Here is a 16,750-nt window from a genome sequence, read left to right on the forward strand (position 1 = left end):
TGGCTTGTGAATGCAATAGAGGCAGTGGTTTTTGATGAGCTCATTTCAAATTTGGTGTGTCGCATCATGGTCATGAGAGCACAAAACCTATAGATATTCAGTGTTATACCCCCTTTGCCGGAAACCTTGTGAAACGATGGAGGCTTAAAAAAAACGGCCAAATGAAAGTCGTTTACCTTTACGACAACCTTAAGTTGGAGCTATCCTCAGGGATCATCACCGTCAGCGGCGTTTGATATGGGCTCAAGGACACCATACATGGATAAGAGTAGACTGGCAAAGTGTGCTCTTCAGTGATGAGAGTCGCTTTCATCTTTATCACGCTGATGGCCGTCAACGTGTGTGGAGGCGTCATGGTGAAAGTCTTGCAGACTGTTGCGTCTTCGATGGAGTGGGGGAAGTGTAATGGTGTAGGGAGGCTTCACATTTCATCACCGAACCGCCCTACACATTTGCAGGGGTCGCGTTAATGCTGTAGCCTACCGTGATGATATCTTGCAACCAATTGTTGTTCCGATGTTTCGAGCGCACCCACAACTTCAGCACTTCCAACAGGATAATGCACGTCCGCATACCGCCCGTTTTAGTATGGACTACCTGGCTGCTAACAACACCAATGTCTTGGACTGGCCAGCCATGTCTCCGGACATGGCACCGATAGAACATGTCTGGGTTGAGATTGGACGCCGTCTGTATCGGAGACCACAGATGCACACCATTGCTGCTTTAGAAGCTACTCTTGTCCAAGAATGGAACAATTGCCCCAGGCCTTCTTTCAAACATTGATTAATTCCATGCGACGTCGCTGCACAGCGTGCGTAAGAGCCCGTGCGTCTTCGAAACGAATCGATGGGGTGGGGGAAGTGTATTGGTGTGGAGAGGCTTCACATTTCATCACCGGACCGCCCTACATATTTGCAGGGGTCGCGTTAATGCTGTAGCCTACCTTAATGATGGCCCGTGGAGGACACACGCGCTACTGACATCTGTGTCGTACTTTTGGTTTTGACCCCTCTGACTTTTACCGTTGATTACAGATTAAACATCCATAAGTGTACAAATGTGTTGTTATTGGTGTGTTCCCATTTGAATATTGTTCACAATAAGAAGCAAAATAAATAAGATATATTTACAGGATCATTTTGTTATACGAAAAACTAAGTGATGCGTTTTCCATGGCGCTCAGTATACATAAATATATCTAATCAGATGCCCGCATGTGCAAATGTGCGCGTCACATAATTATGACCACCTCATATTACTGTAATCGAAAAAGAAACTAGGCGTGACCGATTTACCCCCACTATGCCAGTTCCTTTGTTAAGGGGTAAAGATGGGTTCCCGCGTACAAACTGGGTGATTTAAGGGTGTATATGGACTAAAAACATATTCAAACTAATTAATTTGTCATAACTTTGCCTCAAATCCTCCTCAAACATTGTAATTGCGAAGGAATGTCCTGCTATAAAAATTCGATCAAACCAGGTCATGTTTACGTCACGTGACTTACCTCTCTTGGAAGTCAGAGGAGAATTCATTGCATACATAAGACGATGTTGTCTTTAATCGCTTACTATTTATGACAAATATCGAATCCTAATTAAAGTCTCGGATTATCCACTACCCGCGTCTTTTTTCGTCATTTTTATCTCAGAAAGTGTTGTTCGTCTAACTCTTCATAAAGTTTATCAACTTGTACATCAAGCGCTCAATGTTTGCGTGTGACCTTTGACATCACGCGTGCAGAAATTCCTAATCGTCGGGCTGTTGATTAGGGGAACCCTTACATTTTTGTCCTGTATACGCTCCATGAGTGTTTTTCGGGGAATTCGGTATTTATCTAGTAAGATTGGATATCTCTATTTTCTATATATACCACAATTACCATACTTTTTTTGGAAATAACCACCCGATAAATACTTTTCTGGGAACCCATCTTTTAGGAATTAATTAACAGTTAACGATGCAACAATGGGGATTAGTTAGGATTAATTAAGGGTCTACCAGAAGATTAAAACAGTTCACTGAAAGACAGTTCAATTCAATACTTTATTCCATTTCACACCCACTTTTTTACACTTTATTATATATTTTTATCATTATAGTATAGAATGTACAAGTTATCATTCACTGAAAGACAGTTCAATTCAATACTTTATTCCATTTCACATCCACTTTTTTTACACATTATTATACATTTTTATCATTTTAGCATAGAATGTACAAGTTATCATTTAAACATTTCCTTTAATCATTTTCCATTCACTTACAAACATTTTCCTATAAAATATACATTTTCAATAATTCTAAAATTAATTTTACAAGCCTACTAAGTGGGAGACAGTCTCTCTACACCATGAAACTGGCCCACTTGATTAAGGTGTTAATTATAATCCGATAATCATTAACTGTTCAGGGATTAAAAAACTGGCATAGTGGGTTGACCCCGCGTGACCACGGGCCCATTAAACTATCACAGTCTTGAAAGGGCTTTCTCGCGTCGTCAAGAAAAAAGTGTGTACATTATTATACAGTGGACAGCACAAACGTACGGTACAATCCGATGAAATGTTAAAGTGATTACGGTAAGCCTACTATTTACAACAACATAAAATTTAAAAAAAGCTAAATGATTCATATTCTACCAAGTTGGTAAAATTAATTGTATATGTTTTAATTTTTTGTGCGTTAAATGTATAATTATGGCATACATACAAGCCAACCCAAAACAACAAAAAGAGGCGTATAATATAAAACCCCAGGCACCCAGTTGTGTTTTAAAGGAACTAGGTCTCTAACTTACTATGTTACATAATATTCGAAATTAAAAGCACGAATTAGAATTCAATATTGATCAATATCAATCAATATCGATGTTGTTATCTTGCCGAGAAACTATAGGCCATATCATATATACATGTATATAGGCCTATAGAATCCTAACAGCAACATCCAATGTTTAAGACACAATATTAAAGTAGCTAAGTCTCTAACTCATTATCATCCAAAATCTTCAACATTGAAAACACGATTTATTTGTCAAATTAAATCAACATTCATGTTGTGATCTTACCGGGAAAAGATGGGCTTTTGATATCCAATATTTAAGACAAAATAAACATTTTACCATTGGTACACGAATCGTGTACCATAATGCGCTTCAGCCCCAGTTGTATCAAGAGACTCGAGGGACGAGGCTAGACACATTGCACCAAATCAAACGGCGTATGTAGACTGGAATAACCAGACTAGGCTGGCTTATTTCGCCGAACATAACTGATTTGAAATTGGAGTAAAAACGGAAACCATTGAATGTAAATCAGTTTATATACATTCATATTACAGTATTATTATGCGTTGCGACCCACTTTTGTCAATTTCTAGGTAGGTCCCAAATATGTTAGCGATTATTAGCTCCTTTAACATTATATAATCAAAATTAAATATAAATCACTTTACATACATTCTTATTACATTAATATGTGCTTTTAGAACCATTTTCGTCTATTTCAAGGTTTAAAAAAATAGAGCCATATGCCTTTTAAAAATGGTGCGCATGAACTGACCAACTCCGGCCCGCCCCTAAAATCATACCCCCTCCCCCCAAACGCAAGCACCCCCGAGCTCCCACAACTTTACCACTTTCTGAAATCCCATATTATCAGCGATATTATAATAATAGGCTAATTAAAGTTAATTCATCATTTACCATGATATTATTATCATTGATAAAGTCTGAAATTTAGAAAAAGTCATCCGGTTTTTTGCTCCAATCCAGGTCATTGTTTCGACATAACCTTGAACTTAGAATTATTCCTGCCAAATTTGATTATCCAGTCGTCCCGAAAAATTAAAACATCATGGCACAAGAGCATTTAGGTCTGACTGAAGGAGACTACATTTCCCAACCAATGTCAAGGTTATAAAGGGATAATTCTCACAGAGATGTGTGTGCCGATTGAAGGGCCATGGCTCAAGTTGGCGGGGCCAGGTTACATGAATATTTGATATATATTTGACAACCGGATCGAGGCTATCGTCACTGTGAAATTCGTTAGAGGACAGACAAGGGAAAAGGTAAAGTCATGTGTTTTCAGAAATTTTCTCGACTCAACATGGTTTTACTCTAGGTCATACATAGATTTTTAATATTGATTATAAATTTAGTACATTTTTACAATTTTGTGACATTGAAAAGGTTTGCAATAAAAGCTTTTGGAAAATAACGAATTTTGCTAGTCAGCGAAGTTGGCATTGATTTAATGAAGAATGAACTTCATTTATTATGAAGTTATTCTGATGCAGACAATTTACTATATTTTTAGATTTAATTAAATAGGTTTTAAGGTCTTGTCAACATAATATTTTGGTCATTTTGAGATTTACATACAGTTAATTTGTGTTCTATCATAACACGCAAGCAGTGGATTTTGTCTGGACAGCGACTTTAACTTTCGCCTCACTGACTGAGTCTTACTAACTCTTCATCAAATCAAATTCAAAATGTCAATCAAAGGATCTTTTCTTATTAGGTCCATGCCAGGTTCATCTCAAGTGGATAACTTCACACCAGGATTCAAACCTATACTGCTTGACTACCTTAATGTTATACGCATGCTCTTTATTAAGCCCACATTGAAATGTGGTCATAGTCATGCATAAATGTTCAATTAGTGTCCTTACCCTCATCCCTCTAGTCTAAGCCTTTTTCCATCAATTGATCAATTTCTTGTGGTTGTTAGGGGAAAAGAAAAGACTAAAAGTTAAATTATGTTTTGTTCATGAGAGTTGTACATTCTTTTATAAACAACCTGTAGCTCTGAATTAGAATTTATCACTCTGACATATTTGTCAAAAACAAGATTGGAGATAAAAACAAGATTGGGGATGGTGTAATTCATAATAATTCTGATAATGATTTATTAGTATTTGAAGAATAACTTTTTATACCAGATATATTTAAGTAGCCTATAAGTTAAAAAGGACATTAAATTTATTTTGCTAGGTTTGAGGGGAATCCACTTATATGTGCACACTAACATGTTCAAGATGAAATACATCTACATTTAGTCACGTTCATTTGTATGTAATCATCTTTCAGATCATTCAAATTGTTGATGGTAAAGATAATGTAGATAAAACTAGTAGGTTAAAGTAGGCTTGTCTATTAAGTTCATCTTAAAGGCTCAATACCACTCTTGTTGTAACTGAATAATATGTCCTAATCTTTATTCTGGTCAACAAATTGTACTATTTTACAATATTCCAATTAATTGATGATACAAATTTCATCTTAACACACCTAATTTAAAAAATTGGAAAAATTCAACAAAATGATTTGAAAAGCCTGACGTAAAGCTTTTCAAATGTGACTTGGATTTTTGAACCCTTTGGACAAGTAAAATAGGATTTAATGGATAATTTACACAACAGGTAGGACACTAACACATCTAGTACTGAGAATAAGGCTATTTTTTTTATTTTCTGGAGCTGTCAAGCCAGCAAGAGTGTTATTGTCCCTTTAAACTGTGCAAATGCTGTAAAGAATAACAGTCCTGATTATCTTATTGTATTTTTTCTTACAGATTTAAAAGTCGACTGAAGTGTATTTTCAATTGATTGTGTTGTTATTTACCATTTCAACAGTGTCAGATTTTACAGCTTGCGTTCAACACAACCTCCTAAATATAGTGAGGACATTGTGCACAATTAAATCTTCAAGCTTTTATACATTTTAAACCAATTCAAAACCAAAAGGGATGAATTCGTGCTTAAATAATTTTGATCATTTTCATTTCAGATGGCACAACAGTTAGCTAAACCTGGATCTGGAGGGCAGATGCCTAGAATTCCCAGTAAAAACCGATCAGCAGTAAGTAACCGATCAATTATTATTTACATGTACCGGTATTAGAAATTAGCCTAATATGTCACCATAGATTCTCTTTTATCACAAACATGGAACAGCCTTCTGGCCGTATTGTTTAGAGCCAGCAAGACAACTTGAACAGAGATTCCTTCTGATGTCACTGTCAGCAGGCTTGATTACCAAGATACATGTATAGACAGATTCCTTATGTTGCTGTCAGCAGGCTTTGTTGTCAAGATATAGGCAGGTTCCTTATGTGACTGTTGGATGGCTTGATCATCAAGACAGATTCCTAATCCTTCTTATGTCTTTGTCAGCATGCTGGAATATCGGGACAAATTTAGAGGCAAAGTACTTTTAGCGGTCATGAAATATCTCCAGGGGTGTGGATGAACTTCATTATTTGCTCCATACACATTTGGAAATGAATGAGTTAAATGGCTTTAAAAGTTATTCTTCTGGGAACTGTGACGGATAGGAATCAGTTGGACTTTAAGGGTCTTCGAAAATATGTTTTAAGAAGATAAAGTACATTGTGTGAGCTTATTTTATATACTATTACTGTACTATGGAGTTAAGTTTATAATCAATAGTACCCTCAAACTCAGTAAAGTGTTTCTGGTTAAATAAACATAAGGAAGAGTACTTGGCTTTCTTGCATTCTGAAAAATGTTTCTTATGATGTTGTCTTAGTTATTGGCTATGTGTATATTTGAATGGACACAATAATGGTCATAAACCAGTAGTTGTTGCTTAACAAAATGCATGATTATGCAAACATTGTCATGCATGTGTATTAAAATGATTGAAAAAAACAATCAAAATTGGGTTTTGTCACCTCATTATGCCATTTCTACTAAAAGACTTTGGCCAAGAAAGTTCATTGGATTTTCCATCGTGGTTCCTTTTTGTCAGTGGTGCAGGTAGGAAGCCCTGGCAAGGGACAATTCATAGTCGTTCGGATGGGACGGAAAACTGAGATCCCTTGTACACATTGGTGTGTACATAAAAGAACCCTTGACATTTGTCATTTGGAATTCGAAATACATGTAAGAGTAGGCCGTAGTGCCACCATTCGGGCAAAATTTCCCTTACAGCACACTTATAGCACATAGTATGGTGTATGCCTGTCTTCATTAGTGCAGTCGATGCAGAACAGTAGGATGTTAAACCCAGTTGCATTTCCATTTGCGATGCATACCTTAATGTTATCCCGTCTTCATTAGCCCAGTTCGGAGCAAAACAGTAGGACGTTAAACCCCATTTCATTTCATTTCCTTAATGTTATTTTATAGTACTGGAAGTCGCTACATGCACCCAAGACCTACATGTTTGTTATATATAACATGATTTCGGCCATTCTAATTTCTAAATATACTACATGTAATACAAGCTGATAATGTCTGTCTAGAGGTAAAAATCAATCCAATTTGAATTATCCCATTTTTTTTCGACTTGACATGTAGTGAATTTATATATAAAAAAAAAAGATATTATAAACACAGATTAAGTGAGATTTATCAAGATCATCATGAATTTATTTATATTGGTGATTGTTCTGATAACCTTATTGGACTTATTTGTTTTTGATGGGATTAAAATGGAATATTTTCATTTATAATATAGTTGTAATGGTGCTAAAATTTCATAGTTAAATCATTTTTCAGTTGCAGTGCTGCATTTACATCCTTAAGGACAATATTGGTATCAGTCATTATCACATATGTGGTAGAACAGGCTAAATAGAAAAATAGAAACAGTCCGTACATTCCCTTGTTTTTATACGCCCACATTGTCATATAGTTCCAACTTTTGGCGTGTTTCTGACCATGTGACTTACCGTTCAGGGCACTGCGGAGTTATTTATGGCACTGTGCTTTATGGATGGTTGATTTAGATTAACTGAAGCTGCGAGTAATGAAGTAATGTGAAAAAGATCATCGTATATAATTTAAAGTTTGGATTTGATAGCTGACAATAATTGATGGATTACATCTAAGTTATAGATGAAATGATACGTTTAAAAAATTGTAAGTTGTTCATAGTTTGCATACATTTTGGCCCCATGATGATGTAATGCATGTACAGTGCGTTAGAGAAAAATTCTAACCGATACAGAATGCCGGTAAACGTTTTCCCTGGAATACCTAACTGGTTTTGATTTGTCAGACATCCTCCCATAGTCTCATGTAACAACTTTTGGTCTTCAAACGAATTATTAGTGAGCAGAAATTCGCCCGTGTATCTGTTATCACTCGTCACTTCAGTCAGTTATATAGAAGGATAACTTGTGTTTTCCTTTTGCTTTCGTCACTTCCGTTACACGAAATCTTCATTACGTATCTATCATAGCAATAATCTCTGTGTTAAAATTATATTAGGAACCAGTTTTATCATATATGTGATAATGACTGACACCAATATTGTCCTTTAACATGGCTACTTTATATTGTTACCATATAATGAATCGTTTTTTTGCTACATGTAATTGCATAAACTGATGTCTTTATTGTTATAGTGTTGATTTTTTTTTTAATTGCATAAACTTATCTCTTTTATTGTTATAGAGTTGATATTTGCAGTATTTGCACTTTTTTGTTGTAATGAAATTAAATATTTTCAGCAAATCATAGTAACTTCACCATCCAGTAAGGTAAAATTCCTCATCTTTATGGAATTCAGTTTGATTCTTATTTAGCATCTGTACTAGAAACTGTCTTCTATTCATTATTTCTGGTTACTAAAACAATCCAAAATCTTAGACTTAATTACCTCCTTGAAGTTGGAGCTCCTGAATGGTAAATGTACAATTGTAATATATTATACCATTACATTGAATGGATGTAGTGAAATGAATAAAGGCTATTTTGAATGTACTGATTATAAATAAGAATGGAACTATTGGGAAATCTTAAAGATGCATTATTTAAAATATAGATAAAGAACTGCCAGTTCTAGCTTTAATAGTATAAAAATAGATAATGATAAATAAATATATTGAAAATTTCAGTCAAATTACTTTATTCTGAGCAATATTATGAATGTCTGAAGTTTTGTCGAGAATATTCTCGATTGTCAAGTACCATTGCTATGATAATAAACAAAGTCTCAATAGTCCATTTTAACGTTTAACAAAGATATGGCAGATATTATCTAAGTAATGGCTTAGATAGTTGATTATGGGCTTGTCGTCTAAATTTATATCACATTTGAGGCAGATACGTAATGCATCTTTAATTCATCATCAACTCTCTGGATTAAATTGGCTATTTTTAATTTGTAAATCTTTGCTTTGCTTTTAAAACCCCAAAAGCATCTGATTAATATTTGCATGAACTGATGAAATTGAGTAGAACAGTTATTTGAAGGTTTCATGAACAAAATTTATAAGCTTATGGATCTGATTCCACCATATTTGTGACTTCTGGTTGTACTGTACTAGTCTGGAGGCTCAGCGCGGGGGGGTGTCCATCAAATGGGCACAAAACCAGACCCAACTTTTCTAGAGTAAAATTTTGCGTAGAATACGATGCCGAGTGGTAATCAGTCCGTGGTTGGGGCGTTTTCGAGATATTCGGGGTCAAAGGTCAAATGGGTTCATTTGCACTGAAAGTGAATGCGCGGTCATTCTTGTATCACGAAAATAAGCTGAAAATGATCGAAAGTAATCACGCTTTCAATAAAAATGTAAACTTGCTAAATTCACCTTTGTTCTTTGTGACGCCAGAGGTCAAAAGGTCACATTTTCTGTTTTAGCACTAGGAAGATTTAAAGTAATAAATGTAGGCGTAAAATATAAAAACTAAAGCGAAACCTGTTCTAATTAATAATAGGAACATTTAAAATTTATCTTTAGGTGGTCTTAGCACAAAACTTTTACTTTGGAACGTCGAAAATGATCTTGCATAACAGAACCAAAACACTTCGGAGACTGTTTCAAAAATACGTAAAAACTGTTAAATCAAAATCTCTCCGAATTAGTTTTACAACAAATGCTATACATAATGATACTAGTTGTCTGAAAAAAACAATTAAATAGTTCCATGGCTGGACTCCAGCCTGCAGGCCGCGTCACAAAGCCTGCCAAAATTTTCCCCCCAAACATTTACCAATACGACATATATCCTGTGAACTACTATGTACAATGCATTCGTCGGTTTTATCTGTGTCCATGTTCCGGCGAAATTCATAAAAACTCATAAAAAGTTTGCAAACTTTAAATCTCGTCGCCAGATAGGTGTTTTCCCGTCACAGATTAACGTCGGTTTTCCTGACTGGGATTCTCGGAAATCCACGCGGCCTGCAGGCTGGAGTCCAACACTGAAACTATTCAATTGTTTTTCAGATAACTAGTATCATTATGTATAACAATCGCTGTGAAAATAAATCGGAGAAATTTGGATTTGACAGTTTTTACGTATTTTTGAAACAGGTTTCAAAGTGTGTTGGTTCTGTTACGCAAGATCATTTTCGATGTTCCAAAGTAAAAGTTCGGTGCTAAGACCACCTGAAGATAAATTTGAAATGTTCCTATTATTAATTAGATCAGGTTTCGCTTTAATTTTTATATTTTACGTTGACATTTTATTACTTTAAATCTTCCTAGTGCAAAAACGGTATATTTCACCTTTTGACCTCCAGGGTCACTAAGACTAAAGGTGAATTTAGCAAGTTTACATTTTTATTGAAAGTGTGATAACTTTCAATCGTTTTCAGCTTCTTTTCATAATACAAGAATGACTGCGCATTCACTTTCAGTGCAAATGAACTCATTTGACCTTTGACCCCGAATATCTCGAAAATGCCCCAACGGCGGACTGATTACCACTCGGCATCGTATTCTACGCAAAATTTCACTCTAGAAAAGTTGGGCCTGGTTTTGTGCCCATTTGATGGACACCCCCCCGCGCTGAGCCTCCGGTCTACACCTGTTGTTAGCTGGTGCAGCAAATACTTTTTATAAACACTTACATGTAAAACCAGAAAACCAGTGTGGTGGGGGTATGAGACCTTCAAATGTCAACCTTTGTCACTCAAATATTAACTTTATATTAATAATGTAATCGTCCAGATTAGACATGCAATTACATTTGGCATGCTTAAATTAAAAATACTATTTAAGATTTAACACTGTATGTAAATAAAGACTATTTTTAACATTGTATGTATTGGAATATTACAAATTATGGATTAATTTAACTCCATACATATTCATGTATTGTACTAGAAACAGTTGTATTGGAATTTAATTTGCTTGTAATTTCCCTTTTGTGTTGCATGAAGTTAACTTCAAATACACTTTAATGCATTGTACTGCAATGTGCAATACATACATGTATTATCCCTCATCGTTTAAGTTACACAGGTGGTGGTAAAATTCAATCCTGGGTAATATTGTTTTAGCTTTTATGTTCAAATTAGATATGTTCTGAAAATAGTGATTAATTTGTAAAAGGCAAGATTATTATACACGGTAAGACTTAAAGTTACTTTCCCACAAAAGTATTTATGGTATGGTTATTTCCAATAAAAGTATGGCATCTTTGATATATATGAAAAGTAGAAACATCCAATCTTACAAGAAAAATACTGGATTCCCTGAAAAACACACATGGAGCACATATCAGGGCAAAAATGTAAGGGTTTCTTTAACCGGCAACCCCAGGATTAGGGATGTCTGCACAATTGACGTCAAAGGTTGCCCGCAAAGATTGTCTGATCCCTCGGCGTTGGTGAGCACTTGATGTATATATTGATAAATTTGATGGTGAGCTTAAACGTACAACAATTTTTGAGATAAAAACCATGGTAAAGACAAGGGCAGTGGATAATCCGAGAATTTAATTACCGGTAGGCTTCGATATTTATGATAAATGGACAGTAAGTGAAGACAACATTGTCTTGTATATGCAATGAATTCTCCAGCTTCGCACCAGTTGCTAGGTACCGCGTCCCGTGACACAAACATGACTTCTTTTAATAGATTCTTTTAAAGGAAGAGGTATTCCCTGGCGAAAACGATGTTTTGAGAAGGAATTGAAGCAAAGTTTTGATAGATTAGTTTGAATATGTTTTTAGTCCAAATATATCGTCAAATCACGCAGTTTGTACACGGGAAAGTATCTTTAAGCTTACTTCGATTATATTAAATCAACTATTGAACATAACACATAGGCATTGTTTGTTACTGTATTGTAGAGAAGCTGTCATACATAAAAGGATTTGAAATAGTTCCAAAATTTTTAGTGTTTTTATTGCCATTTGATTTTCTGTCTATGCCTTGTAAAGTTTTCCATGCTTAATTAGTCCCTTGCTTGTCTTCATGCTCTTGTTTGCCAATTTCTGACATTTTCTTTGGATGATTATACAGACACAGGCATTTATAGTGTTAACACAAAAGTAGTCTTCTTATATTAGTTATAATTTGTTTCCGGTTGTTTGTACAGTGTACCTGCATAGAACAAATTCTTCCCAAAAAATGAAAGGTTTAAAGAAATAATCATGTAACTTTATCACTAGAATGGAAATAGAATAATATTTGTATATTGGCGAAAAATGTTTTGTTTTTGCTAATCATACACAGGGTGATTTTTATACGCCCACATGGAAATGTGGACGTATATTGCCGTCACCCCCGTCCGTCCGTCTGTCGTCCATAATTTCTTGTGAACGCTCTAACTCCAAAAGTTATTATCCGATTGTTTTAAAATTGATATGTGGTTTACATTAGTGAGATGAAGAATCTATTTTAATTTCAATACTTTCTGTTGAACCTTGTGAACGCTATTACGCCAACAGTTATCATCCGATCTTTGTGAAATTTATATGCATTTTGTAGAACCTTGTGAACCCTCAAACGACAAAATTTATGATCTGATCTGTATGGAACTGTCTTGTAAAGGCCCCAAATAAAAGGAATTAATGTGTGACATCCCATGTCGACCGCTCGGACGATTTAGCGTATGTGGGCGTATGTTTCGTTGCCTGGCAACCTATCTTTACAAAAAATCTGAGATTTTGTATTTTAAAGACTTTAGTTTTCCTGCTAAGCTTAAGGAAGTATGAATCTCTGTATGAATTCAAGAGACATTAAGACAGTCCTATTAATTTTGAATGAACCATGAGGAAGGTAAATGATAAGATTTAGTGACATTCGCTACAAAAGAATAAATATGCGACAGCCCTTGTCGACCGCTCGGACAATTAAGATGCTGTGGGCGTATGTTTTGTTGCCTGGCAACCTATCTTTAATAATCTCTAAACAAATATTTGATATTAAAAGAATGTGAAAGAAATTACATGTGCTAGATACACAAGATTAAATGATACCCAGGTTACAGTGTGATTCCATTCCATTCCATAAAGGTAGGAGGAAACCAGGGGACCCGGAGAAACCCCTTAAAGTTAAGCATGCGACACTACTGTGTCATGTACAAGTGTCAATCGAAACCATGCCACTTGACTCGATGACAGACTTTATGATCTATAGCTCACGCGTTTGGTCACAAGATCAACTTGTTTCTACACTATACATCGACCCATATCAAAAAGGTTTAACTCACTTAAACTTAAATGATAAGTACAGTACATGTAGTTTTGGCTTACATTTTGTTATCTTCAAGTGATACTATTTTAAAAGCAGTTGTTTGTAAATACCTCAGTCATTTCTACATTGTTTATCTACATTGAGTAATTATTGATTGATAAAAAAAAAAAAGAGGCTCTTGCTATGTGGTCACTAACCCTGTTATGGAAGATTATAATTATGCATACTGATATCAGTGGCGTGTTTCATGGTCCTATTTTACATGTGTATGTTACCTTTGTAATGCACCAAAGGCTATTTAGGTATTAAACCAAGTAGGCCCTGTAACCTTTATTTATGTTACTTGTAATGTAACACAAGCTAGGAATATTGAAAGGATCTCCATCCTTCAATCTGTCCTTCTAAGTTTTCTTTCTGAATTCTGAAGCATGTTTTTTTTTTGGTTTTTTTTTTTTATATAAACCAGTATCTTGATGACATTTTGTACATAGATCAACCTTCAACCTATTATAGTGTTTGTGCCTTTTGTTAATTAGAATCTTCTCAGATTTAATAACTTTTGTTTCCATGGAAATATACATAACTTAGTTTTTATATGCCCACATGCATCATTTAAATTAGTGCAACAAAGAAGCCTCTTGAATTTAAGCAATTTCTGTTCATTACGCTGTGAATTATAGCCCTTGTTTCACTTTGTTGTATCTTGTGAATGCTCTAACGACAAAAGTTATTATCCGATCTGTATGAAATTTATATGTATCGTTTAAATTAGTAAAACGAACAAGCCTATTGAGTTTCAGCAAATTTCTGTTAATTACATCTAGAGTTATGGCCCTTGTTTCACTTTGTTGAATCTTGTGAACGCTTAAATGACAAAAGTTATCACCCAATTTGTATAAAATTCATATGCATCATTTAGATTAGTGAAATGAAGAAGCCTATTGAATGTCAGCAATTTTCAATTACTTCTAGAGTAATGGCCCTTGTTTTACTTTGTTGAACGTTCGAATAACTAAAGTTATCATCCGATCTGTATGAAATTTATATGCATTATTTGAATTAGTAAAACTAAAAAGCCTGTCGAATTTCAACAATTTCTGTATATTACTTCCACAGTTATGGCCCGTGTTTTAGTTTTTAGAACCTTGTGAACCCTCAAACGAAGAAAATTATAATGTCATCTGTATGAAATTGTCTATTAAATGCCCCTAATTACCTACGGAAGAATAAATATACGACAATCCTTGTCGACTGCTCGGGCGATTTAGCTGCTGTGGGCGTATGTTTTGTTGCCTGGCAACCTATCGTTGATACAGTGGTGCGAGTTAACAACACATGCTTACCGTACTTGATTGCACCACTTGCCAAAATGCTGTTTAACAACACACTAAAAGATGATCGTTTTAGATTTTTTTGAGTTTATCCTAGTTTATAGACAAGATAATTCAAAATAATTATTGCATGCAGGGTACTTACTTTTCTTGAGTATATTTGAAAGAAAATTGAAAAGGATTTAGGATGTCTTTAAATTTGCTTTATAACATAAGATCAAGAATTTACTTTTAAAATATCTCAATACCTTATGTAACAAACGATATAATTTGGGGTACCCTAAATATAAACTGAAGTGACCAACAGAGGACAGAGAAAGCACACATCAGAATCAACTTACCATTCTATGGAAACCTCACCTATCAGGTTAGCCTACTATTAAAGGAAAACAACATTGACATTTCATTCACTATCCCCACATTCCTTAAACAGGTCTTGAAAGCCAATGGAAAACAGCAACCAACCACTCCCGCACAACCCAAAGGAGCCATCACAAAACTAACTGCTCATGTAAAAAAAACTGTATCGGGGGAAAACCAAAAGACCAGATGAAAAAAGAATCCTGGAACACGAGGCAAAGTCAGGAGCCTCCACTAACACATCGGCCATAGCAGAACACTTGAAGGACCACCCACGACATGGAATAGAATGGAACAAGGTAAAAATTCTGGCAACAAACGTAGACAACAAGAAAATTCGGAAATTAAGAAAAGCTATACACATCAAAAGATGCAGTTATTAAAAATTAATCCATGGGCATTTATAATGCTGTAATTGCCCAAGATTTATTGCTTTTACTTATTATCTTAACGCTCAAAACTTGGTTTATCATTCATGGCCATTATTGATGTGTTATTTTAGTGTAATTATGTGTTGTTTTCTCTTCTTATTATGGTTTCATAGGAATCCAAATCCATGTTAATCATGTTGTCTTTTTAAATTCTTAGTTGTTTATACACGTGTTAAATACGTAATAACTCTTCCAATCACAATGCACAACATGCTATTGATGAGGTTTGTGGTAAATGTCAGGAATGAGTTGAACAGAAACCATACTGATGTCGTTAAAATGTCAAAATTGATGGCAGTCAAATGAACAACTTGAATTTATTGGAATTTTATGAGTCAACTTTCGTGTAAAAGATGTGTGACCACATCAAATTGATATTTCTATGTCTTTTCTGAGAAAAGCCCTCATACAACATGGAGACTTTGGATGATCGGATGGCTTGAATTTTAAAATTTTGTCAGTGTTGAGTATGTTGACAATATTCACAGTTGCTGAGTGAACTTCAGACATTTGTTGCGCAGAATCATTGTACAGTTATCACAATGTAGGGTGGTAAGACGTATCATTTTTGTCTAATTCATGGATGATTTGGCTATTTTGATGTTTTTATTCGCCCACATTTTCATGTGGACATATATTGTCGTTGTCCCTATCCGTCCACAATTTGTTTGTGGACACTCTACAGGTCACAATTTTTATCCGATTTTGACGAAACTTGAAATAGATGTCTATCTCCCAAAGATCTCGGTTCGTTTCGATATTAGCATGTATCGGATCATAACTTCATGGATTATGGCCCGTGATTGTACGAAAAATCACGTTTTAGCTTGTGGACCCTCTAGAGGTCACAATTTTTTGTTGACTCTCTACAGGTCACACTTCTTATCCGATTTTGACGAAACTTGAAGTATAGGGTTATCCCCAAAAGATCTCGGCTGCTTTCGATATTGGCATGTATCGGATCAAAACTTCATGGATTATGGCCCCTGATTGTACGAAAAATCACGTTTTTTGCTTGTGGACCCAATAGAGGTCACAATTTTTATCCGATATCACCGTTACACCCTAAGGAAGACTGAATTCGAATTTCGTGAAAATCGGCCCAAAATTGACAGACAAAATGGCCGCCGTTCGTTCTCAAATAGCGTAAAAATATGGTATATCAAGGTTGTGGACCCTATAGAGGTCACAATTTTTATCTGATTTTATTGAA

At 35.1% G+C, this 16,750-nt stretch overlaps 1 protein-coding gene across 4 annotated transcripts in view; it reads left to right on the forward strand.

Annotated features, from left to right (window-relative positions):
* Positions 1 to 3,929: 3,929 nt before the first annotated feature.
* LOC126814927 (pyruvate kinase PKM) overlaps positions 3,930 to 16,750 on the forward strand; it is a 31,778-nt gene continuing 18,957 nt past the window's right edge. For 2 of the 4 annotated variants that reach the window (XM_056099918.1, XM_056099919.1), the window contains exons 1-2: positions 5,801 to 5,872; positions 8,493 to 8,522. In XM_056099918.1, the coding sequence (XP_055955893.1) occupies positions 5,801 to 5,872; positions 8,493 to 8,522 (102 nt within the window). Of the gene's footprint in view, positions 4,078 to 5,800; positions 5,873 to 8,492; positions 8,523 to 16,750 lie in introns of those variants that run through there. The other 2 variants (XM_056099920.1, XM_056099921.1) reach the window with 2 other exon arrangements.

This window comes from Patella vulgata, chromosome 3, assembly GCF_932274485.2.
Source record: "Patella vulgata chromosome 3, xgPatVulg1.2, whole genome shotgun sequence".
Taxonomy (NCBI): Eukaryota; Metazoa; Mollusca; class Gastropoda; family Patellidae; genus Patella; species Patella vulgata.